Here is a 26316-nt window from a genome sequence, read left to right as displayed (position 1 = left end):
TATAGGATAATTTAATTCACATGTTTCGTTATCTAACTACACTCTGTTTAATTAGTTTAAAACTTTAGATTTTAATTGGTTCTGTTTGGTTTTGCCTTTCAAAAATATTTTTGAAAAAAATTAAATTTTTTTTTACTTTAAATTAATATATTTTTAATGTTTTTAAATTATTTTGATTCGTTGATTTCAATTTTTTTTAAATAATAATAATAATAAAATATTATTTTAATATATTTCTAAATAAAAAATATTTTAAAAGACAACCACTACCTAATTACAAAAACAGACCAAATGCTATATGCTTTCCTAAGAATCACCTAGACTCTTAGACGCTTAAAAGAGTTATTGATTGGTTGATTTTTTAGCTATATAATATTGATGAAGACTTATTTTTGTTTATATGATTCCACCTTTTATTTTATTTTATTAGACAACATGTGTAACTAGAATGTTATTTAACATGAAAACAGATAGAATATAATAAAAGATGTATAAATTAAAAAACTAATTTATCATTGAAAAGTTGAAACCAGAAAAAAAAACAGGAAAAAACCTGTAATTTAATTTGTTTTCCTTTAAATTGATCTAATATCGATATTATCCATCCTAATAATAATTTCGTCAAGTTGATGTAAGTTATGCTCTTAAAATTACTTGAGAGAATTTAATTAATAATGTAAAACTAGTTTAAAAATATCATCAATTTGGTGGTTGAGAGAAATAATAAAATCATACCTATAAGTCAAGTGGTTGGCTTACATTTTACCAAGTCCTTTTTTTTTTTATTTTTTTATTTTGAATGATGTCCACAATGAAGTAGTTGCAAGTTTACAATTTTTTTTTCTTCTAGGTTATTGGTGGATCATTTGTTTTGTTGCAGGATATTTTTTTATATTATTTGTTCATTATTTTTATTTATAATTTAAATTAAATTATTATATTACTTGATCTTATTGGGTCCAGTCAAGCTAATAACTTAAGTATTTTATTGTTTTTTATAAATATCATCATTGTCTAAATATTTAATTTGTATGTTAAAAGAAAATTAATATATCTGCCATGTTGCACGGGTCACAAGTCTATATATTTATATAGGAAATAGAAAAAAATATCACCCATAGAAACGAATGACCAATCATGGGCTGATTTTGGGGCAAAATAATCTGGTTCCTTAGGCAAGTCAGATTGCAGATGGTTTTTGACAACAATGGCTACTAGATAAAAAATCTTAAATCTTTTGGAAATTACAATGAAATTAAACAGCAGAGAAGAAGAAGTGGATCTATCTTTTAGAATCTATGGACTAAAATAAAGTTTAACCAAAAATAGTTGCACCAAATGCGAAAGCATCGTGCGATGAATGGGAAGAGGTAGCGCGAGACTTCAAGTCGTCCCTTTTAATCGCCACTGCCGTTGATAGGGAAAAACCATCGGTGCCCATTTAACAATCCTTATAACTCTCACTCTCACTCTCTGTGTGTGCGTGTGTGTGTATATATATATATATTCTTTCGAGCAGGCAAGGCATGAACAATCATTGTATATTTGATTTCTCTGCTTTTCAATTAATATAGAGCAAGGAGACAGCGCAGCAGTGATAACCATGGAGTGCCAAACGACAACTGGGAAAAGGGCTTGCAGATCGATTGAGAGCAGGTTTCAGGTAAGTCATATTTTATTGAGGCTGGCCATTGCATGAAGGAGAAATATGGCTCCATCACACTAATTTTTGAGGTCCCTTGTGCCCTAGCTTCCCCTTTCTTGCGTTGCGGATTTAGAATTGATTAATTATAATTATAATACAGCATGCATCGTTTGCAATTCTTGTTGGTTTGCATAATTTTAGTCTCTTTTTTATTTGTTTAAATGGCAACACCATTGCTGACGGAAAAAGGGAAGTTGAAAATTGATGATCGGCGATCATAACTGGTTAGTTTAATTCTCAACGGACAAAGGCAAAAGGAATCCTTCCTTGTAATTTTCAATATCCTTAATCTAGATGGATTGATTTTCATCGCTATCCTTCTCAATTTTTGTTGCGTACTGCCCATCCTTCTTGATAAGAAGTCAGAAGAGCGGCACCGTTCCTAAACCCTGATTCCTTTGAGTACCAGTCAAGTCCCTTGATTCTTAATTTTATATTAGAAGTCCTTGAACAATGCTACATTTAAAATCAAGTCCTTCTGATAGTTTTTATAGGATTTTTAATAATATATAGGATTTTTCTTCTTGTTGGAGGTATTTTTCCGAATCTTCTTTCTTCTATTGTATAAAATATTGTTTTTTTTATGGAAGTGACCTGCATCTTATAATGTAAGAGTTCTTAAATTATGGATGAAACCCAACAAAAAATAAGGAAATGGCTAGATTGAGTTTGACCTTAGAAGCCCTAGATCTTATGGCTGCCCAACCCGCGAGCCCTAGACTCGACACCACTTGATCTTTAGACCCCACATCGACCCGACCCCTAGCATCCTAGATTCAATGTTAGCCTGACTTTTGGGATTCGTGGTCCAACCCCAGTCCTACCTCAAAATAAACCTTATATCAAGGCTGTGTTTTTGTAATGTGTTATTAAAAATTTTGATTTTTTTTGTTTAAAATATTTTTTTTTTTATGTTTTCAAATTATTTTGATATTCTAATATCAAAAATGATTTTTAAAACATATATATTTTTTTTATTTTAATGCATTTCTAAGCAAAAAACATTTTAAACCTTCATCGCTATTACAATTTCAAACAGCCCCAACTCGATCATTGATTATCTCACTAAACTGATTTGTGTCCATTTCTTGATGTTTTGTACTCTATCCAACTCACAAATCAAAATTATATATTGATGTAAAAATTAGTTATAAAAACTTTTTTTTTCATGTTTTTTAAAGAAGCAAAAATATTTATGCTCTTACATTTTGATTTCAAAAGTTCGGAAACGAAGAGAAAATAATATTCGAATTATGGATAACTTCATAATACTCTATCTTGACGTTGACACGCGGAGGTGGAACCCATAGCCACTCGTCTGTAAATTAAGAAAATGCATGCAAGTTCACCCAACCCTTTCAAGGATTTGAACTCTTCACCTTGGGTACGACAGCTGGGCAGCTTGAAAGATGCATGGCCGGTCACCATATTTCAATTTTCAGGTACCAACTTGGCAAGGTACCAAGCAACTTCTTACATCAGTTCTTGAATAATACTCGATATTTTAGGCTCTTTTCACCAATATTTATATTAGGTATTCTAATAATGTAAGATGAAAATAAGATAAGGAGTTACAATGTACATCAGTACCAGTTCCGAGGAATTTCAACAAGTTTTTCTTTTTCTATTTCCCCATAATGTTTTTTTATCTGAAATTGTTATCTTTTTCTATGATCATTTATTGACGAATGTTAATTACAGCTCAATTAGTCAAATAATTAAAGAATCAGTCATTGGCAGACAAATTAATTGCTTTGTTTAGAGATCTTTTTATTTAATTTTCCTTTCACTTTCATCACTCACGTTTTCTTTTTAGTGGAAGCCTGAAAGTGTGGGTATTTTATCAGTGTCGATGCTCAGAGCTTTTCAGCTATGACATATAATTAAGATCGGTTAAGTGGATTTTATATGTGTGTGTGTGTGTGTATATATATATATATCTGTGCATTAAACATTAATGTACTCTTGCATCAAAGAGATAAATATCATCGTGACAGAGTGTCATACTTACAGGATCCCTTTGAAAGGGGAAGAAAATCAAAATGGGCAGCACTGCTCCATTTGGCCATTAAAAATCTTATTGGATTATGATTTTAAGATTGTTGTATTTGTATTCAAGATTTTGTTTTGCATGTTGCAGAAAAGAAAAGGACGTGGAAAAACAAAATCAAGCATGAAAAGGTTGGAAGCAGAGATGGCAGAGATCGGTGAACAGCAAAAAAGAGTTAAAAAAGGGCAAATGGAAATAAGGGAGAGGTTTAAGGAGATGGAATTTGAGTGTGATCAACTCAAGAAGGAAACATTCCTTATCTCGAAACAGGCTGGACGCAATCAACAACGACTAAATCTTATGTTCAAAATCGTAAAAGCTCGAGAAGAAAATAATATTTCTGAAGCTGACAAACTCACTCAATCTCTTCGGTTAGTTTTACCTCTCTCTCCCCCCCCCCCCTCCCTCCCCCCCTCTATGTGAGCTTATCCTTCAATTTGAAATTGGCTGAACCATAAAAGATCCCTTCAACTTAATTAGTTTAGTTTTTATTGTTTTCTTTGAACAAGTAATTTAAAATATGTCCTGAAAAGAAGAAGAAGAAGTCCTCTTGCTGTCTGGCTTAATTAGCAACATCACAGCTGAAGGATCGCATTTCAGCTGGCTATTATATAAAATCGTATTTTTTCTTTAAATACCAAATCGACCAAGAGGACAGAGGAAACCGTTAAATGTGGAGCAGATGGACGCAAGCCAGCTCATTACATATTTTTCTATTTTGCTCGTTAATTAAGAGTAATTGTATTTATCCCGAGGAGAACATTCTGATATGGCAAATCCAGATCATGATATTGATGATCTTCTTGCTACTGATTTATGGAATCGAACTTTTCAAATGTTCAATAACAAGCTAGCCTGCGATTTTCAACTTAAAGAAATAATGCCTGCCGAACCAAAGTTAGAGAAACCAACTTTTGATAGAATGAGGCTATCAACGTACTTTGATTAGGATGCTTGGAGATATGAAGGGTAGCAATAGAGGTCAGATAATATTGTTAAAGAGCCAAATCTCCAGATTGTGAAAGAACTAGTACTGTAGTGACAGATTTTAAAGCATACACACATAGCTTTCCTGTGCTTAGTTTTATATGTTATTGCAGAGAATGCATGAAGCACAACATGGAAAACAATCCCTGACTAGCTATTTCCACATTCAAGTGATAAAGTAACGAGAAGAAGGAATAATAAAGTATGCACCCGCCATCCCATATCAGTATAAAACAGGAGTGCAAAAATGAGCTTGCTGTTCTGCTTTTTAAGTTCTTTATATATATATATACATATATATAAACCCTACTCTAAAGCTTATTGGTGGGCACCCGCCATCCCTGTATGGAATTTGAGAAAAACAAAGGCTGCATTGGATTTGGAGCAGTGATGGCAATCGGGTTGACAGCAGCAATAGCAGCAGTTGAAAAAGAAGTCATCAGGTTTGTTGCAGCAACAACAGTAGAGGAGGAAGACCTTGATGATGATGATGATGATGAGTTTCTGTTGTTGGCTTGTTGCTGTTAGGATTAATGCTCTGATACAAGTTAAAGGAGGCTATAAACATGTTGAGACATAAACTAGAAGCCAATATGTTTTAGGGCTCCAAGCAGAGCCTTATATATGTTTATCTTTAAGGTTCAAAAGAGAAGTTTTGGCAGTATTATGTTTTTGCGGATCTGTCTTTAGTCCAAGTCGGCTTTGAATTTTTATTTTAATCCAAATAATTATTTTATTTATTTTATAATTCCTGGATTTGTACGATGAGAAAGAAAGTTATTGAAAAATAAATAAGGAGAGAGAAACTTGTTTGTAAGTCACATTTCAACAACCAAAATAAGAGGGAATAATATAAAATACAGAGAAAATGCATAACTAATCTCAATTGTTTTTGAATTTTTATTTTTATTTAAAATCTTATTTTATTCATTTTCCAGTTTGAAAAATTAAAAAAAAAGTTATCAAAAAATTAAAAAAAAATTACTGCATATTAACCACTTGTTATAAAACAAAAAGGCTTATATTCATGTTAAAAAATAACATTCGATGAGAGTATTTTGATTGTGATTTTTTTTTCTATAAACATGACATATCAATGGTTATTTAGATTTTTATATTTTTAGTGGGTTTCAGGTGTTTTTAAATTGATAAGTGGTTTATGAAAATTTATACGATATTTTAGAGATTTTTTTCATAATATAAATAACATGTTTACCAAAAACAACATATTTAATTTATAAAATCATAATTTATAAATCAAATCCAAACTTTTCACTTCTAAAAGATAAAGGGAAGCCACACAAGGCATTCACGTCAAAACGCTACGACAATTAATTCTTAAACGAAGGTAGAGAGGGTTGGAATCTGAGTGTCACATTTAGGTTAACACACAAACACTACCTAATTAATATTTTTTTAACCCTTATTAAAGTATAAGTTTTGTTTGTAACCTCTTTAAATTCCCTTCAGTTTACTCATTCAATATAACGAGGAGGTCATGCTTTTTTTAAGGATAATAAGAAATAGTCCAATGCTTTTTATATTATAATCGTATTGCAAAATATATTTTTATTGTGATATTAATGGAGAATAATTTTTTGATCTCTTAACATTTTATAAAAAAGATATGCAACTCATGTTTTATTCAACCAAAAAACTGAAAGGAATGTAATAGATATTGGTGTCAATTAATGTTTTGTTAGGAGAGGGGAGTTCAAAGAAGATGAATTTACCCTTTGACCATGCCAAAAAAAATAGATTAGAGTCCATAAATTTATTATTATTATTGTTTTGTTTGATTTTTTATTTCTAGATTGATTAAAGAATGTTTTGTAGTTGAAAATGGAATTATTAATATTTATATGGTATTTTTAGGATTTGTTTTGGTTAAAATAAGTTAAAGTTTGGGTTTGATTCAATAATTTTTCATGCGAAAAGCGAAATATATGAAATGAAATCAGAACATTTCAACTGAAATTTATTTGAAAAATTCATAATAAACTAAGATTTAAAATAAAATAAAAATTATTCTATTTTATTTTATTTTTTAAATTGATACGAACTATCTTAGTCATTTCAAACGAAATGAATTGGAATTGAGAACCTTGCTTTCATGAGATGTCTCGCTTTTCCTTCAAGGAAACATCCCAATTATTAATATATCATTATTTTTCTCTCTTGACGAATATGATCGATTAGCCCTGTAAAAGAGGTCGCACCGCACGATTTGAGCAAACAGATCGTGCGAGACTGCGAGTCTCTCAAATTACTTAAACAAGGAAAATGGAAGCGCCAAGTCACGGGCGCGTTCAATAAAAGTCACAGACCGAAGATTCATCGGCTGTTTCCATACCCCTACCTGGAGATTTCGATGAGAAGTGTTCTTCGGTTGCAATTATTTCTATAAATTGGGCGACGCGCGCTGCTCGATTTCCAATCATCCCAAGCCCGGTGGTAGTAGAAGCATAACTTTCTAAGGTTGCGTTTCATGCGTGTGAAGATCGTGGTTTTGAAGTAGAAAGAACCAGTCGGAGCTATATACAATGGATCAGTGCACCAGGAATGCCTTCGCTGAAGAAAGATCGACTGTGAACAAGGCTCAGGTATGTGATTTATTTTTATTTTTACCAAAGGTCAATATTGCTTTGGATGAAAGAATTAGGGGTCCCGGATAAGTCTTGAAGCCCAGAATGTGCTCGACACTTTCTCTAGCCTGTACATGCATGAAGTTCTTTGACTTCTCAATCGATCTTAGATCGGAGAAATGGTTAGATATATGGAAGAAGATTATACTCTATTTTTCGCATAAATATATGTGAAACCGGTTATAAAAGAAATTGTTCGTGAATCCAAACCTTTATGAAAGAGAATACATCTCCTAAGCTAGTGTAGGGATGCATAACCCAAGCACTTAATATTAGATGAAGTCTAATTAATGATTTTATATTATTCTTTCTAAACACTAATCCATACCTTTTATAGTTCACATGATTCACCATTTAACTTACATACATATCAAATTTCTCTAAATTAATTATAATTGTTCTGAAATTGAAGTTCATTTTATAATTCAAACACTTGTTCTTAATTTACAAAACTCTTTACATCAATCATATTTCTGTAGAAATACATTTCTAAATTACCAAGTTCCATCATTGTTCATTAAAAAAAAAAAAACAATCACATTAACTACCGTACGTTATTCCTATCTTCTTCTAGCTAGCTTCTTCTCCCTTGTCTTTTGAGCTTGTGGGATTCCTGCAATTACTTTAATTCATTTATTTATTGGTCGATTAAACTGCTCCAGCCGTCCATGTCCTCTTTTTATAATTTCTCATGGCATGTATAATGTTTAGTGGATGGTGATCGCACACTAATATGGACTCTTTACATTTTCTTTCTCATACGAATCTCTTTATCTATTTTGACGGAAAGAAATGTCGATTATCGGTGCAATATTCTGTCTATGCTTACAACAAAAGTCTCGAATGAACTATTAAAGGTTCAACTTTCTTTTTAACCTCATTTGTATTTAGTTCTTACCTTCTTTTTTTCTTGGCGTGCAGAAAAGGAAAAGAACTGGCAAAAAACAAGCAAACATGAGAAGATTAAAAGCAAAGATGGCAGAGATTGGTGAACAACAAAAACGTATTAAAAGGGGGCAAATGGAAATCAGAGAGAAGTTTGAAGAGATTGAATTTGAATGCGATCAACTGAGAAAAGAAACGTTGCTTATATCACAACAGGCTGCGTGCAATCAACAACGCCTGAATCTAATGCTCAAGATCGTGAAAGCACGAGAAGACAATAATTTGTCTGAAGCTGACAGGCTTATTCAATGTCTTCGGTTAGTTTCGCCTGACTCTCCTTAATTAACCTTCTTTCTTTCTCTATGGCTCTTATGTTTTTTAATTGTAATTCTTTCATTAGCACATTACTTAACTCTTTTTATCTGAATAAAAGAAACTCTTTAGCTAACAAGTTTGGAGTTCAAGAACTGCCAATCATTTTATTTCCAGAAAAACAGAAGAATTTAAGTTCAAGCTTGATGATTAACTTTGATCGTTTGTTTTTACTTTATAATTTTCAGAGAAGGCATGATGAAGCAAACATGGAAAAAATTATGAATATGTTCAGATGCAAGGAATGAATCAATGAGAAGAACAAATAATAAAGGTCCCGGCCGTCCATTTCAGTACTGGAGTATTAAAAATGGCTTGTGTTCTAGCTATACATCAATGGCAACAGCAGACTTTTGTTAAAAAAAAAAATTAAATAAATAAATTTTCGACTTCCATGGTTGAGTGTCATTGAGTAGTACCCTACTGTCGAGGTGAGGCAGCTAGCATTATAGAATCGCCCCTTTTAAGTCTCTGTAACCAGTTTAAGCGTGTTAGGTTTGAAAAAAATAATTTAATAAAAATTATTTTTGATTGAGATTGGTTTGATATTTATATATGTTTAATTAAAATTGTGGTTGAAATTGAGATTGAATAAAAAGTAGTTTAATGTGTTTGGTAAAAAATACTTTTTAAATTAAAGTTATAAAATAACTAAAAATATATATTAATATTGATGATTTTTAATTTAAATATTGTAGATTTAACTATTATTATTACATCATTAAATAAATAATATTTGTATATCAAATATTTTTTATTGTTCTATTAACCTATTTAAAATTTCATCACGTACCAAATTCATCCGATAAGGATTACAGTTTTCATGATTTTTTGAGCGTGCAATAAAATCAGGTAAAATATCATCAGGAACAAAATTAAAATTACGATCAAATTTTACAAATGCTACGTCATCATGCGATTTTTTTCTAATTTATGTAGTGTCATTAAATAATATTAAACACTAGTTTTTCAGGTAAAACATAATTAAAATTTAGAGAATAAAATTTAGGCCGGAATAGTAGAGAATAAAATTTAGGCCGGATCTGGTCCGGCTGGACAATAAAGAACGTCTCCACTGTCTCCATATAGAGTGAATATTCAATCTCCACTGTTCACTTTTGTAAAAGTGAACAGCTCCACTGTTTATTTTTACAAAAGTGAACAGCTATATATGGAGGCAGAGAGAAGCATCATGAAACTGCTATTTGCTGAACTGCATTCAAAACCCAAAACATGGTGGGTCCCTCATGAAATAAATCACATTTCCTCAATTATTAAACACTTGTTTTTTTGTGATTTGCTTTAAAAATAGAAGCAACCACATAAATAAACACCTTCTTAAATGAGACAGAATTTATGGTTTGGTTTGATAAATCCAACTGAAAGGATTTTGTTGTAAAAAAAAAAAGTTTATAATCATTCAATATATATATAAAATTTTATAATCATTTTATTACGACTATTTATTGTTTAAAAGTGTTTTTTTTTTAATTTTAAAAAGCTGCAAAAACTATCTAGATTATTATCCAAAAAAACTTAAAAAGCTTGTTAGACTTGTTGCATGGGTTGGACAACACATCGGTTTGGAGAAAATAACTCTTCATGGTCCATGGATTAGGTTAAAACCCTAAGCGGCAAAAACAAAATCATTTGTAACCTAAACCTAAAGCGAGGTCGGGCTCGAAGCCCGGACATGAGCCATGCGGGAGCACAAGTTTAAACTCAATGACCATTTTATTTAAAACCTTTCCCCTTCGTTTTAGATCTAATTCTAACTTTTTCACATTTCTATTAAATAAATCACTTGAAAAACTTATTTCTTTCTTATATTGTATAGAACTATTACAGTGTTATGGTTTTTCCAAAACATATTAGATTGATTTTTAATTTATTCCATAATTTGTTTAAGCGGCTTTGGGGGTTCTATACATATTCCAAGGCACGATTTTCTTACTTGGCCGGCCGGCCGGCCATCTTAAAATTAAGACTCTCTGTACTATGGAGATTGGAGAAGAATTATTATCGTTCGACTTCATTCCATGTTTGTCTGAAAATGAAGAAGAGAATAATCACATTTTCTTTGTATTCTCTGCTAATCAGAGGATCCAATACAGTTTGTTTGTTGCAGCTATGCAAAGTGGACTGACAGGTTTTGTATTCTCACAGTTTGATGGTATCTAAGAATTAAGTTGCTCCTTTTCGCAAGCGAAAACCATTGATTCATCAAAAGAAAAGGTTTAGCAGAGTGTCAGGTTTCAAGAAAATGCTTTCCTTTTTCCCACCGTAAAAAGAAGTGCCCATGGATTGATTGGGCGGAGGTAACATCTGATCAAATCTGGGTGGCTTTTCTTCTCGATTGACAAGGATGGGATTTGTTATAATCTTTTTATTATCTTGATATATAAATGCCCACTGATTTCACAGACGCTGTTTTTAGTCTTACCTAGCTACTCTTTCGCTATTAGTTTTCACTACCTAAATATGCCCACTTGTCATAAAAAATTTAAATATATAAAGTTTTTTAACATGATTTTGGATATAAAAAATATTATATCGTGAATGAATATATATATATATATATAAACAACAAAAAAAATACTAGATTAACTTAGGCTAAACCCACTAGCTAACTCTACGACAATGATTTTACTCTACCTATAGTTTTGATTTAGTGAGTTTATAGGTTGTCATATTTGATTTGTTTTAACTGATGCAATCCTTGCATATTTCTACTAATTTGGTGATCCATCGCCTACAGGATCCATCGATCATGATGTTCTTGCAGAGTCAAGATTGTCGCACCATTTGGCAGGATGCAGTTGCAGCAGCTAGCAAAAACCAGGACCGCGAAGTCCAATAACCGTGTCATTTCTTCTTCACCTGCCGTCAGCGGTGAACAATATTCATTAAAAAAGCTGATTATATGGTTTTTTTTTTTTTAGTTTAACGTGGGTGTCCGGGCCAGCTTGCGCGCACCTCGACTAATCCCACGGGCCCTGAAGTTAACGACCATGTAAGCCTCTAGTGACCATCATATGAGCAACTACAGGGCTCGAACCTGAGACCACAGAGATTATATGGTTTTTTAATATTTATATAGATAGGAAATTGTTGTCCACCATGAACACGTAAACCTAAAGTTCTTAGAGCAAGACTTTCTCAGTCAAAAACCATCCTCTATTATGAGCACATCTTTTATGACCTTCAGCCATGATAATAATCAATTAAAGAGCATAGTTCTTGAATGTAATGTTCACGAGATAGAATTGTGAATTTCAGAGAGAAAAAAAAGGAACTGCCAACCCTGTTGCGTATTATTGAGTCTGTCACATCTACATTATATATAAGATTATTTTCATATATTGTGCTAAGCTAATTCTGGAATAAGAGTTACAATAGGAATACATATCTTTGACAGCATATGTTTCCTAATACATTTCGTAAACATGGGATTTTGTTGATTCTTTCTTAACTTTTTTTTTTTTGGATTCGAGGAAACCCCACCCCCCGGAAAGCGCACTTTATGGGCCCAGGTGAGCGAGTAAAACCCCGGCTGTCCCAGGCTCTTACAAGAGGTGCACGCCCTGACTCGAACTCGAGACCTGCTGTGCAGATCTCAAGCCCTTTGCCATCACGCTACGCCCCTTGGGGACGATTCTTTCTTAACACCCCCCCTCAAGTTGGAGAGTGGATGTCAAGAACTCCCAACTTGCGAATCATGGTGGAGAAGCTCTCTTTTCCCAATGGTTTAGTGAAGACATCCGCAAGCTGTTCTGCTGAAGTAACAAATTCAGTCGTGATCGAACCATTCTGTATTTTGTCCCGAATGAAGTGACAATCCATTTCTATATGTCTGGTTCTCTCATGGAAAACTGGATTAGCTGCTTTGTTATCTCAGTGTAGTAATGCTGGTTTCGGGTGCAATATCTGTAGGTCTTTCAACAATGATCATAACCAAGATAACTCACAGCATGTACCAGTCATAGCTCTGTATTCGGCTTCTGCTGAGGAGAGTGACAATGTTTTCTGTCTTTTTGTCCGCCAAGAAACAAGCAAAGAACCCAAAAAAACACAATAACCTGTAGTTGATCTCCCAGTCATTGGGCAACCAGCCCAATCTGAATCACAAAAAGCTCGCAGAGACATACCATTTTGAGAAGATAAAAACAAACCCTGACCTGGAGCACCTTTCAGATAACGCAACACACGCAGGGCAGCCTCCATGTGCGGTTTGCGTGGGGCATGCATAAACCGACTTAGCACATGTACAGAATACATGATATCCGATCGTGTAATAGTCAAGTAGATTAGGCACCCCACAAGTCTTCTATACTGAGATGGATCTTTAAGCAAGTCACCTGTATCAGAGAGTTTTATGTTTTGTTCCATAGGAAAATTCACGGGTTTAGCACCCAAAACCCCACTATCCTTCAGAATTTCCAAAGCGTATTTTCGTTGTGAGATAGAAATACCTTTTTTTGATCGAGAGACCTCAATGCCCAGAAAATACTTCAAATCACCTAAATCCTTAATGCGAAAACGACTGTGCAAAAAGTTCTTGAGAGTGGATATAGCCTTGAGGTCATTACCTGTGATGAGAATGTCGTCAACATATATCAATAATGCGGTAAAAGATTTACCATTGCGACATGTGAACAATGAATAATCTGCTTTAGACTGAACATATCCGGCAACTTGAAAAGCTGCAGAGAATTTGGTAAACCATTGGCGAGATGCTTGCTTTAATCCATACAACGACTTGTTGAGGCGACATACCAAGTTCTCCCCCTGTTGCTGAAGACCAGGAGGTGGACACATAGAAATTTCTTCATGAAGATCACCATGAAGGAAAGCATTGTGTACATCTAGCTGGTGGAGGGACCAATTCTGTGCTGCTGCTATAGCTAATAAACAGAGGACGGTAATCATTTTGGCAGTAGGAGAGAATGTGTCATGGAAATCAATACCTTCCAGCTGTGTGTAACCCTTGGCCACAAACCGAGCTTTATGACGCTCAATGGTGCCATCTAAATGGCGTTTGATTTTGTATATCCAGCGACATCCAATGACAGTCTTGCCAGGAGGGAGAGATGTGAGGGACCAAGTCCGGTTAGCTTCCAATGCTGCGAGCTCAGATTGCATGGCATTATGCCATTGTGGAAGGGAGGCAGCTTCAGTGTATGAGCGGGGACTCAATGTCCTGACTAATGGTGGCAACAAAGGACCTGTGCTGTGGTGAGTAGCTGTGATAAGAAAGGAAATTATAAAGAGGATACCTTGTACCTGTGGTGGGACTGGACGATGAAGGCAGCGTTGGTTTGGGAGACGTTACTTAGTTGCAAACATAATCACGTAGAGCACGAGGAGGGCTGTGATGCCGCTGGTAACGACACGGAGGCTGCACAGGAAGGATAGGTGGTGACAGGGGCATATTGGAAGGAGATGATGGAGGGACTGGAGTGGAAGACGCTGAAGAGGGGACTGGGAAGTCTGCTGAAGGAAGATCGGAGATGGAAAGGGGAATGACTGGTGTGGCAGCTGTGGATTCAGGTGATGGTATGGGAGGTGCAGGAATGGTAGAGGGTAATTGATAGGGAAAAATGTGTTCATGAAAGACAATGTCACGGCTGGTGAGAAATTTATAAGTGGTAAGGTTGTAGAGTTTATAAGCTTTTTGGCCGACTGGGTACCCAAGAAAAACACAACTTGCAGCTCGAGGAGCAAATTTATATGTAGCGTGCACTTCAGTAGCATATGCAAGGCAACCAAAAACTATGAGATGGGAGTAATTTGGAACCTTGTTGTAAAGTTTTTCAAAAGGGGTTTTATGGGAAAGAAGTGGTGTGGGCAAACGATTGATTGAATGGACAGTAGTAAGGACGCATTCTGCCCAAAAATGCAAAGGGAGGTGAGCTTGAAAACAAAGAGCACGTGCAGACTCAAGGATATGACGATGTTTACGCTCGACAACCCCATTTTGTTGGGGCGTATAAACACAAGAGTGTTGATAAGTTGTGCCATGTTGGCGGAAAAAATTCTGTATAGAAAAAAATTTCCCCCTATTATCGACGCGAATATTTGCGATGGATGCATTAAATTGAGTTTTGACGAAGGAAAAGAAATTGATGAGTAAATTTTGTGTTTCATGTTTGTGATGCATAAAAAATACCCATGTAAATCGAGAGTAATCATCCACAATTGTCAAAAAATATTTAGCATCAGAAAGAGAAGGAATTTTATAAAGCCCCCAAATATCGCAATGAATTAATTCAAATGGTCGAATAGAGAAAATTGAACTAGCAAAAAAAAGAAGACGACATTGTTTTGAAAGTGCACAAATATCACAAGCGTCTTGGAATTTAAAAGGAAAATTGAGTAAAGTTTTTGCCATAAAATGTAATCTAGAGGAAGATAAATGCCCTAATCGGCGATGCCACAAATCGGTGGAGGAGATGACACACTACAAGATTTAACAGTTTTACCGACGGAATTTTTCCGTCGATGTAAGACACATATTCCATCGGTAATTATATTACCGACGGAATCAAAGACGGAAATGATCCGTCGGTGAATCGTTCGTCGGTAATGTTTTGTCCGTCGGTAAATTCGTTGGTAATAGAATTACCGACGGATTTACTGACGAAACAGACGCGTCGGTAATAATTTTTTTATTACCAACGGAATTACCGAGGGATTTACCGACGAAATTACCGACGGATAATTCCGTCGGTAATTCCGTTGGTAATTATTGAAAAACATTTTAAAAAAAATTCATTTTATAAAATTATAAAATAATTAAATTAACATAAATTAACACTGTATAATATATACTCAAAATGCTTGGAAAAAAGAATAAGAAAATCAATTCAAACAAATTTGCAACAAATAAATAAAATAAAAAAATAAATTCAACTAAAAAATTAATTCATATGAAAAAAATGAAGTTGCAATTGCTAAAAATTTAAAAATCCTATAAATAAATCTACTAAAAATTGATCTCATATTAAAAAAAATCTCACAACAACATTTATACAATTATTAAGAACAAAAACAATTAAAAATAAAATAAAAAACAAATATAGTGAAAAAAATCATGAAAAAAGAAGAAAAAAGAAAAATCTTACCTTAATGTAGTTGCAAGTGAAGCTAAGGAGAGAAAAAAATTTTCATTAAACATATTAATTAAAAACAAAACTAAGAGGATAAAAGAAGAAAGAAGAAGAAGACATACCCAAGCATGGAGGAAAAGAGAAGGAGATGAGGAGAGAAAAGAAGAGAAAGAAATAGATAAGAAACGATGTTTTTTACATAAAGTGAAGAAGAAGAAGAAGACATACCTTAATGATGTTTTTTACATATAGTGAAGAAGAAGAAGAAGAAGAAGAAGAAGTAGAAGAACAAGAAGAAGAATAAGAAACGGGTCTGTCTCTTGTGAAATAAGGGCATTCAGGCTTTTTATTTGGACGCTTTACCGACGGATAATTAAATATTAATATTTTTTAATTATTCCATCGGTAATTCCATCGGTAATATTTAATTTAAATTTTCAATTTCGTAAAATTTTTTCAGAAACCGCCAAAAAATTACCGACGATTTTTCAATCCGTCGGTGATTCCTTCTGTAATATTTAAATGAAAATTTTAAATTAATTGAATTTTTTCAGAAAACCGCCAAATAACACCGACGACTTTTCAATCCGTCGGTGATTTACTCTCTGGAAAATACCGACGAAATTTTCCATCGGTGATTCCCTTTGTAATTAACATGATGAACAGTGTTCACAATTTACCAACAAATTTACCGACGGAATCACCGACAGAATTTGTTCCGTAGGTAATTCCGTTGGTAAAAATGACACGTCATCATTTTTTTTTGCTTTGTTTTAATTTTTTTTCCCACGGTAATTCCCTCGGTATATACCGAGGGAATATTTCCGTCGGTAAAATCCCTCGGAAATTTACCGACGGAAATATTCCCTCGGTATTTCCGTTTGTATTTATCAATTTTCTGGTAGTGACATGAGAACGGGATGATGGGGTAGCAATGACAGCAAATGCGGAGGGTTGGTATTTTGGTGTTGGTGGTGTTGATGCTAATGCAACCAAGTAATAAAGTCCGCCTCGTTGTTTACCCAAACCAATCGTCGTCTTCGTCGCCAAGTCCTGTAAAACATACCAATAGGGAAAAAAGGTTACTGAACAATTAAGTCCTCTTGTAATTCGACTTATAGACATCAAATCCACCTTAAAAGATGGCACACCAAGCACATTTTTTTAGAGAAATAACAGAATTCAAATTTAAAGTCTCGGTAGATGTAATTGGAGCCTGTTCTCCACTCGACATAATAACTGGTGGCAAAATAGTGTTCTGCCTACTATCGACAAGCAGATTCAGAGAAGTGATATGGTCAGTGGCACCGCTGTCGAGAATTAATCGACTTGGCATAATAACTGGTGTTTGTAACAAACTTGGAGTGGTGACCGCAATATTGGCTTGAGGAACAGTGGTTTGAGCATTTCCTGTATTGTTCATGATAGACAATATTTGCTGGAAGTACTGTAAATCAGAGAGTCCATTCATCACTTAATGCTTCTCTTCCATTGTGGGACCTTCCTTGATGTAATTAGCTGAAGGTTGTGCAGGTTTGTTATAATGTTGACGACTTCCAGACTTGTTGAATCTGCTGGCTTTGTGCTTTGGGTGACCTGGTGGATATCCATGTAATTTCCAACATGTATCTCGCACATGATGGTCACTGTCACAGTATGTGCAATGCAGTGGCTTACGAATAAAAAAATTAGAGCAGGAGGAAACCCCTTGACCTGATCGAAAAGCCAGAGCTGTGGGTGCATTTCGTTGAACTACCATGGCTGCGGTTTCTATTGCATCATGTGTATCACCTAAGCTGCATTGCTTTTCTTATTGAACAATGGAAGCATAAGCCTGACGAACATCAGGTAAAGGATTCAACAGTAGAATTTGCCCCCGAATTGCCTTGTAAGATTCATTTAATCCCACGAGAAATTGCATCAATTGTCGTCGCTTATGATCTGCTCCACAAGAGCAAACAGTTCCGTTATAAGATCCCAATTCATCCCACAATCCTTTCAGCTTTGTATAATATGCCGCAACTGTCATCTGAGCTTGAGAAACACAAGTTATGTCTCTCTCAATCTGAAAAATACGAGGAGCGTTACTTTGAGAAAAACGATCTCGAAGATCCTCCCAAACTTCTTGTGCTGTAGTCGAATATATAACACTGTCGGCAAGTTCTGGTGTAATTGAGTTGAGAATCCTTGATAAAATCATGTCGTTGCATCTTTTCCATAAAGCATGATCGTCTGGCTGGTTGGTGGCTGATGGTATTTGTATTGTCCCATCTATAAATCCCAATTTATTTTTAGCGTTTAAAGAGATTGTCATAAATCTGCACCAAGTAGAGTAGTTATCACCATTGAGAGCTTTGGAAACAAGCACCAATCCCGGATGATCGGAATGGTAGAGAAAAAAAGGATCAAAGGCATTATTTATGCCTTCTTTAGAAAATTGTTGGCGTTCCATGGTAGTGAACAATCGGCAAAAAAATTGAAGCAGGAGTTTGAGGCAGAGGCAGAGGCAGAGAAAGAGAAAGAGAAGGAGAGCTAGGGTAAACCAAGCTCTGATACCATGTGAATTTCAGAGAAAAATAAGGAATTGCCAACCATGTTGCGTATTATTGAGTTTGTCACAGCTACATTATATACAAGATTATTTTCCTATATTGTGCTAAGCTAATTCTGGAATAAGAGTTACAATAAGAATATATATCTTTGACAGCATATGTTTTCTAATACATTACGTAAATATGAGATTTTGTTGATTCTTTCTTAACAAGAATCTCCTTAGCTCAAAACTAACATCCTTTACCACGAATATGTTCTCCTCTACTATATATATCAACTGATGTAATCAGGAGAGAAAAAGGAAAAGAATAACAGTATTTAACTATTTATTATTAAAAAAAATCTCAAAGATTAAAAAACCTATAGTTATGAAGAGACACTAAAATATTTAAATTTTATTTATCAAAGTCACATTTTTTAAAAAGCTATTGCAACTCTTTATATGAAAAAAACTAGAAATAATGTTGAATTAAAAAAATAAAATAGAAAAACTATTCCTTTTAAATACAAAAACTGGAAAGTCTAATAATATAAAATAAAAAATTAAATTAAAATTAAAATTCCTACACTAAAAATAAATAAAAAATAACTAGGAAAAATGTTTATTTTTTCAAAAAGGTCCCACGGAAAAAATAAGCGGAATTTAATAGAAATACCATATAATTCATAATTAGAGATATAAAATTAGAGAATGAAAACTTTTTAGAGTAAATATATAGAAAATCCTACGGATTTTGTAGATTATTTTTATTTAGGAGAGTTTAATTTAATGTTATCTCCTTAAAGTACTGATCATGTTACTTTGTTGATATATATTAAAGAGATGTGTTTTTACTTCCTCCTCCTCTATAAATCTTATGTTTACTACGTATGGAATACCTGCACCATATATAAAGTGGAGCAGTGTTCGGAATGTTGAGACTGTTAAGTTGTTGAAATTGTCAAAGTTTATTCTGTTAATAATTCCTATTAATTGGAACACGTAAACTAAGTCTTTAATTGATTTTCTTATTTGTTACCATGTAAAACGTGGGTTGTTATGGTTTCCACCTTATCACTATGTAAGCCAACAGTTCTTTTGAATTCAATAAGAGAGAATTATCAGATAATTGCTGTGAGTTGCTTTGTGCTTAGAATTTCCAACAAATTGGTATCAGAACAGGTCACAGGATCAGTGACAAGAAACCGCAGTTTCTTAAGAAGAGTGTAAAACATCAAAGAGTGTAAAGATCACAGAGAGAGTCATAATATGACAGCTGAAAATACTTTTGTTCAACCTGCAATTCTTAAGTTCGATGGTTATTACGATCATGGGTCCATGCTTATGAAAAATTTTCTTCGTTCAAAAAGAGTAATGGAGTTTTGCTTGAGAATGGCATTTCTATCACAGCAGAATCCTTGTCCTTGTCCTTGTCATCAATGTTTTGGACCCCCATCGCATGAGAATGGGTTTGGACCCCCATATGTAGGGCCAGCTAATCCTTGTCCTTGTCATCAATGTTTTCCTGTAAATGTCTGAATTTGTGAGCTTTGGGGAGATAAAGTGATGAGCACTTGAAAGAGGGATCGAGAAAGGCTGTTGACTGACGAAACATCGGCTGCTGTATGGAATTTGAGAGAAACAAATGCTGCATTGGATTTGGAGCAGTGATGGCAATCGGGTTGACAGCAGCAGTAGCAGCAGTTGAAAAAGAAGTCATCAGGTTTGTTGCAGCAGCAACAGTAGAGGAGGAAGACCTTGATGATGATGATGATGATGATGATGAGTTTTGAGTTTCTGTTGTTGGCTTGTTGCTGTTAGGATTAATGCTCTGATACAAGTTAAAGGAGGCTATAAACATGTTGAGATATAAACTAGAAGCCAATATGTTTTAGGGCTCCAAGCAGAGCCTTATATATGTTTTTCTTTAAGGTTCAAAAGAGAAGTTTTGGCAGTATTATGTTTTTGCGGATCTGTCTTTAGTCCAAGTCGGCTTTGAATTTTTATTTTAATCCAAATAATTATTTTATTTATTTTATAATTCCTGAATTTGTACGATGAGAAAGAAAGTCATTGAAAAATATATAAGAAGGAGAGAGAAACTTGTTTGTAAGTCACATTTCAACAACCAAAATAAGAGGGAAGAATATAAAATAGAGAAAATACATAACTAATCTCAAATTTTTTTGAATTTTTATTTTTATTTAAAATCTTATTTTATTCATTTTCCAGTTTGAAAAATTAAAAAAAAAGTTATCAAAAAATTAAAAAAAATTTACTGCATATTAACCACTTTTTATAAAACAAAAAGGCTTATATTCATGTTAAAAAATAACATTCGATGAGAGTATTTTGATTGTGATTTTTTTTTTCTATAAACATGACATATCAATGGTTATTTAGATTTTTATATTTTTAGTGGGTTTCAGGTGTTTTTAAATTTATAAGTGGTTTATGAAAGTTTATACGATATTTTAGAGATTTTTTTCATAATATAAATAACATGTTTACCAAAAACAACATATTTAATTTATAAAATCATAATTTATAAATCAAATCCAAACTTTTCACTTTTAAAAGATAAAGGGAAGCCACACAAGACATTCACGTCAAAACGCTACGACAATTAATTCTTGAACGAAGGTAGAGAGGGTTGGAATCTGAGTGTCACATTTAGGTTAACACACAAACACTACCTAATTAATATTTTTTTAACCCTTATTAAAGTATAAGTTTTGTTTGTAACCTCTTTAAATTCCCTGCAGTTTACTCATTCAATATCACGAGGAGGTCATGCTTTTTTTAAGGATAATAAGAAATAGTCCAATGCGTTTTATATTATAATCGTATTGCAAAATATATTTTTATTGTGATATTAATGGAGAATAATTTTTTGATCTCTTAACATTTTATAAAAAAGATGTGCAACTCATGTTTTATTCAACCAAAAAAAATGAAAGGAATGTAATAGATATTGGTGTCAATTAATGTTTTGTTAGGAGAGGGGAGTTCAAAGAAGATGAATTTACCCTTTGACCATGCCAAAAAAAATAGATTAGGGTCCATAAATTTATTATTATTATTGTTTTGTTTGATTTTTTATTTCTAGATTGATTAAAGAATGTTTTGTAGTTGAAAATGAAATTATTAATATTTATATGGTATTTTTAGGATTTGTTTTGGTTAAAATAAGTTAAAGTTTGGGTTTGATTCAATAACTTTTCATGTGCAAAACGAAATATGTGAAATGAAATCGGAACATTTCAACTGAAATTTATTTGAAAAATTCATAATGAACTAAGATTTAAAATAAAATAAAAATTATTCTATTTTATTTTATTTTTTAAATTGATACGAACTATCTTAACCATTTCAAACGAAATGAATTGGAATTGAGAACCTTGCTTTCATGAGATGTCTCGCTTTTCCTTCAAGGAAACATCCCAATTATTAATATATCATTATTTTTCTCTCTTGACGAATATGATCGATTAGCCCTGTAAAAGAGGTCGCACCGCACGATTTGAGCAAACAGATCGTGCGAGACTGCGAGTCTCTCAAATTACTTAAACAAGGAAAATGGAAGCGCCAAGTCACGGGCGCGTTCAATAAAAGTCACAGACCGAAGATTCATCGGCTGTTTCCATACCCCTACCTGGAGATTTCGATGAGAAGTGTTCTTCGGTTGCAATTATTTCTATAAATTGGGCGACGCGCGCTGCTCGATTTCCAATCATCCCAAGCCCGGTGGTAGTAGAAGCATAACTTTCTAAGGTTGCGTTTCATGCGTGTGAAGATCGTGGTTTTGAAGTAGAAAGAACCAGTCGGAGCTATATACAATGGATCAGTGCACCAGGAATGCCTTCGCTGAAGAAAGATCGACTGTGAACAAGGCTCAGGTATGTGATTTATTTTTATTTTTACCAAAGGTCAATATTGCTTTGGATGAAAGAATTAGGGGTCCCGGATAAGTCTTGAAGCCCAGAATGTGCTCGACACTTTCTCTAGCCTGTACATGCATGAAGTTCTTTGACTTCTCAATCGATCTTAGATCGGAGAAATGATTAGATATATGGAAGAAGAAGATTATACTCTATTTTTCGCATAAATATATGTAAAACCGGTTATAAAAGAAATTGTTCGTGAATCCAAACCTTTATGAAAGAGAATACATCCCCTAAGCTAGTGTAGGGATGCATAACCCAAGCACTTAATATTAGATGAAGTCTAATTAATGATTTTATATTATTCTTTCTAAACACTAATCCATACCTTTTATAGTTCACATATCAATTTTCTCTAAATTAATTATAATTGTTCTGAAATTGAAGTTCTTTTATAATTCAAACACTTGTTCTTAATTTACAAAACTCTTTACATCAATCATATTTCTGTAGAAATACATTTCTAAATTACCAAGTTCCATCATTGTTCATTAAAAAAAAAAAAACAATCACATTAACTACCGTACGTTATTCCTATCTTCTTCTAGCTAGCTTCTTCTCCCTTGTCTTTTGAGCTTGTGGGATTCCTGCAATTACTTTAATTCATTTATTTATTGGTCGATTAAACTGCTCCAGCCGTCCATGTCCTCTTTTTATAATTTCTCATGGCATGTATAATGTTTAGTGGATGGTGATCGCACACTAATATGGACTCTTTACATTTTCTTTCTCATACGAATCTCTTTATCTATTTTGACGGAAAGAAATGTCGATTATCGGTGCAATATTCTGTCTATGCTTACAACAAAAGTCTCGAATGAACTATTAAAGGTTCAACTTTCTTTTTAACCTCATTTGTATTTAGTTCTTACCTTCTTTTTTTCTTGGCGTGCAGAAAAGGAAAAGAACTGGCAAAAAACAAGCAAACATGAGAAGATTAAAAGCAAAGATGGCAGAGATTGGTGAACAACAAAAACGTATTAAAAAGGGGCAAATAGAAATCAGAGAGAAGTTTGAAGAGATTGAATTTGAATGCGATCAACTTAGAAAAGAAACGTTGCTTATATCACAACAGGCTGCGTGCAATCAACAACGCCTGAATCTAATGCTCAAGATCGTGAAAGCACGAGAAGACAATAATTTGTCTGAAGCTGACAGGCTTATTCAATGTCTTCGGTTAGTTTCGCCTGACTCTCCTTAACCTTCTTTCTTTCTCTATGGCTCTTATGTTTTTGAATTGTAATTCTTTCATTAGCACATTACTTAACTCTTTTTATCTGAATAAAAGAAACTCTATAGCTAACAAGTTTGGAGTTCAAGAACTGCCAATCATTTTATTTCCAGAAAAACAGAAGAATTTAAGTTCAAGCTTGATAATTAACTTTGATCGTTTGTTTTTACTTTATAATTTTCAGAGAAGGCATGATGAAGCAAACATGGAAAAAATTATGAATATGTTCAGATGCAAGGGATGAATCAATGAGAAGAACAAATAATAAAGGTCCCGGCCGTCCATTTCAGTACTGAAGTATTAAAAATTGCTTGTCTTCTACCGAGTATGTTTGGTATTGTGGTAATTCACACTGGAGTATTAAAAATTGCTTGTGTTCTACCGAGTGTGTGTGAGTGTGTTTGGTATTGTGGTAGCTTTTGTGATTGTGGTTTAAAAGAAATTGTTTTATAAAAAGTACTTTTAGTTGAGGTTGGTTTGATATTTATATAGGTTTGGTTAAAACTGTAGTTGAAATCGAGGTTGAACAAAAAGTAGTTTAATGTGTTTGGTTAAAAGAATACATTTTAAATTGAGGTTATAAAATAATTAAAAACATATATTATTAATATTGATGGCTTTTAATTTAAATATTGTAGATTTAACTACTGCTATTACATCAAGAAATAAATAATACTTATATAAATTTTTTTTTATTCCATTAAACTATCTACAATTCTATCACGTACGAAATCCATCCGATAAGGACTACAGTTTTCTTGGTTTCTTTAAGCGCGCAACAACATCAGGTAAAATATCATCAGGAACAAAATTGGGATTGCGATCAAATTCTATAAATGTTACGTCATCAAGCGATCTTCTTCTAATTTTTCGAATAAAGCACAATTAAAAATAAAAATAAAAATTGAATTTTTTTTAACTGGATCGGACCCGGTTCAATGCATTTAACTTTGGACCGGACCCGGTCCAGCTGGAATAGTGGAGAGTGTCTCCACTGTTCACTTAAGTGAACAATGGAGAGTGAATTATACTCTCCAAAACTCTTCACTGCTCTCTTAAGTGAACAATGAAAAGTGAAACTCTTCACTGCATGGGATGTTGATGCAAAAAAAAGGAGCTGTTTTCTTTAAACCCGAGGTTGAAATACAATTTATATGGATCCCACGTTAATAATAAAATAAGTTTTATCATTATCAAACATATATAAATAATACGGTTTGCTTTAAAAGTTGTCGCATTCTTGTAAACAAGCGGACACATAGAATCAAATAAATAAATTTTCGACTTCCATGCTTGAGTGTCATTGAGTAGTGTGGTACCCTACTGTCGAGGTGAGGCAACTAGCATTATACAATCGTCCCTTTTAAGTCTCTGTAACCAGGTCTAGAGGCAGGGTTTGTGGTTTGATTGGATAGATCCAATTAATTGAAAAGTGATCTTGTTGTAAAAAAAAAAAAAAAAAAAGTTTATAATCATTCAATATATATAAAAAAGTTCTATTAATATTCTCTCGATTATTTATTGTTAAAAAAGTTTTTTTTTATTTTAAAAAGCTGCAAAAACTATCTAGATTATAATCCAAAAAAACTTAAAAAGCTTGTTAGACTTGTTGCATGGGTTGGACAACACATCGGTTTGGAGAAAATAACTCTTCATGGTCCATGGATTAGGTTAAAACCCTAAGCGGCAAAAACAAAATCATTTGTAACCTAAACCTAAAGCGAGGTCGGGCTCGAAGCCCGGACATGAGCCATGCGGGAGCACAAGTTTAAACTCAATGACCATTTTATTTAAAACCTTTCCCCTTCGTTTTAGATCTAATTCTAACTTTTTCACATTTCTATTAAATAAATCACTTGAAAAACTTATTTCTTTCTTATATTGTATAGAACTATTACAGTGTTATGGTTTTTCCAAAACATATTAGATTGATTTTTAATTTATTCCATAATTTGTTTAAGCGGCTTTGGGGGTTCTATACATATTCCAAGGCACGATTTTCTTACTTGGCCGGCCGGCCGGCCATCTTAAAATTAAGACTCTCTGTACTATGGAGATTGGAGAAGAATTATTATCGTTCGACTTCATTCCATGTTTGTCTGAAAATGAAGAAGAGAATAATCACATTTTCTTTGTATTCTCTGCTAATCAGAGGATCCAATACAGTTTGTTGCAGCTATGCAAAGTGGACTGACAGGTTTTGTATTCTCACAGTTTGATGGTATCTAAGAATTAAGTTGCTCCTTTTCGCAAGCGAAAACCATTGATTCATCAAAAGAAAAGGTTTAGCAGAGTGTCAGGTTTCAAGAAAATGCTTTCCTTTTTCCCACCGTAAAAAGAAGTGCCCATGGATTGATTGGGCGGAGGTAACATCTGATCAAATCTGGGTGGCTTTTCTTCTCGATTGACAAGGATGGGATTTGTTATAATCTTTTTATTATCTTGATATATAAATGCCCACTGATTTCACAGACGCTGTTTTTAGTCTTACCTAGCTACTCTTTCGCTATTAGTTTTCACTACCTAAATATGCCCACTTGTCATAAAAAATTTAAATATATAAAGTTTTTTAACATGATTTTGGATATAAAAAATATTATATCGTGAATGAATATATATATATATATATATATATATATATATATATATAAACAACAACAAAAATACTAGATTAACTTAGGCTAAACCCACTAGCTAACTCTACGACAATGATTTTACTCTACCTATAGTTTTGATTTAGTGAGTTTATAGGTTGTCATATTTGATTTGTTTTAACTGATGCAATCCTTGCATATTTCTACTAATTTGGTGATCCATCGCCTACAGGATCCATCGATCATGATGTTCTTGCAGAG

General features: G+C 33.4%; 3 protein-coding genes across 3 annotated transcripts; all 3 read left to right on the top strand.

Moving 5' to 3' along the window:
• Positions 1–1159: 1159 nt before the first annotated feature.
• On the top strand, positions 1160–5490 carry LOC18097003 (uncharacterized). The gene is made up of 3 exons (XM_006385648.3): positions 1160–1663; positions 3846–4126; positions 4856–5490. The coding sequence occupies exons 1-3, from the start codon at positions 1604–1606 to the stop codon at positions 4890–4892; spliced, it is 378 nt and encodes a 125-aa protein (XP_006385710.1). The 5' UTR covers positions 1160–1603; the 3' UTR covers positions 4893–5490.
• A 1481-nt stretch (positions 5491–6971) lies between these two features.
• On the top strand, positions 6972–23931 carry LOC18097001 (uncharacterized). The gene is made up of 4 exons (XM_052451649.1): positions 6972–7269; positions 22101–22185; positions 23126–23406; positions 23646–23931. The coding sequence occupies exons 2-4, from the start codon at positions 22126–22128 to the stop codon at positions 23680–23682; spliced, it is 378 nt and encodes a 125-aa protein (XP_052307609.1). The 5' UTR covers positions 6972–7269; positions 22101–22125; the 3' UTR covers positions 23683–23931.
• LOC18108906 (uncharacterized) lies at positions 7195–9179 on the top strand. The gene is made up of 3 exons (XM_006387111.3): positions 7195–7345; positions 8309–8589; positions 8833–9179. The coding sequence occupies exons 1-3, from the start codon at positions 7286–7288 to the stop codon at positions 8867–8869; spliced, it is 378 nt and encodes a 125-aa protein (XP_006387173.1). The 5' UTR covers positions 7195–7285; the 3' UTR covers positions 8870–9179.
• Positions 23932–26316: the final 2385 nt, after the last annotated feature.

The sequence above is a fragment of the Populus trichocarpa genome, chromosome 3 (genome assembly GCF_000002775.5).
Source record: "Populus trichocarpa isolate Nisqually-1 chromosome 3, P.trichocarpa_v4.1, whole genome shotgun sequence".
Classification (NCBI taxonomy): Eukaryota; Viridiplantae; Streptophyta; class Magnoliopsida; order Malpighiales; family Salicaceae; genus Populus; species Populus trichocarpa.
Note: the sequence above shows the minus strand (reverse complement) of the source record. Positions and strands in the feature narration are given on the sequence as shown.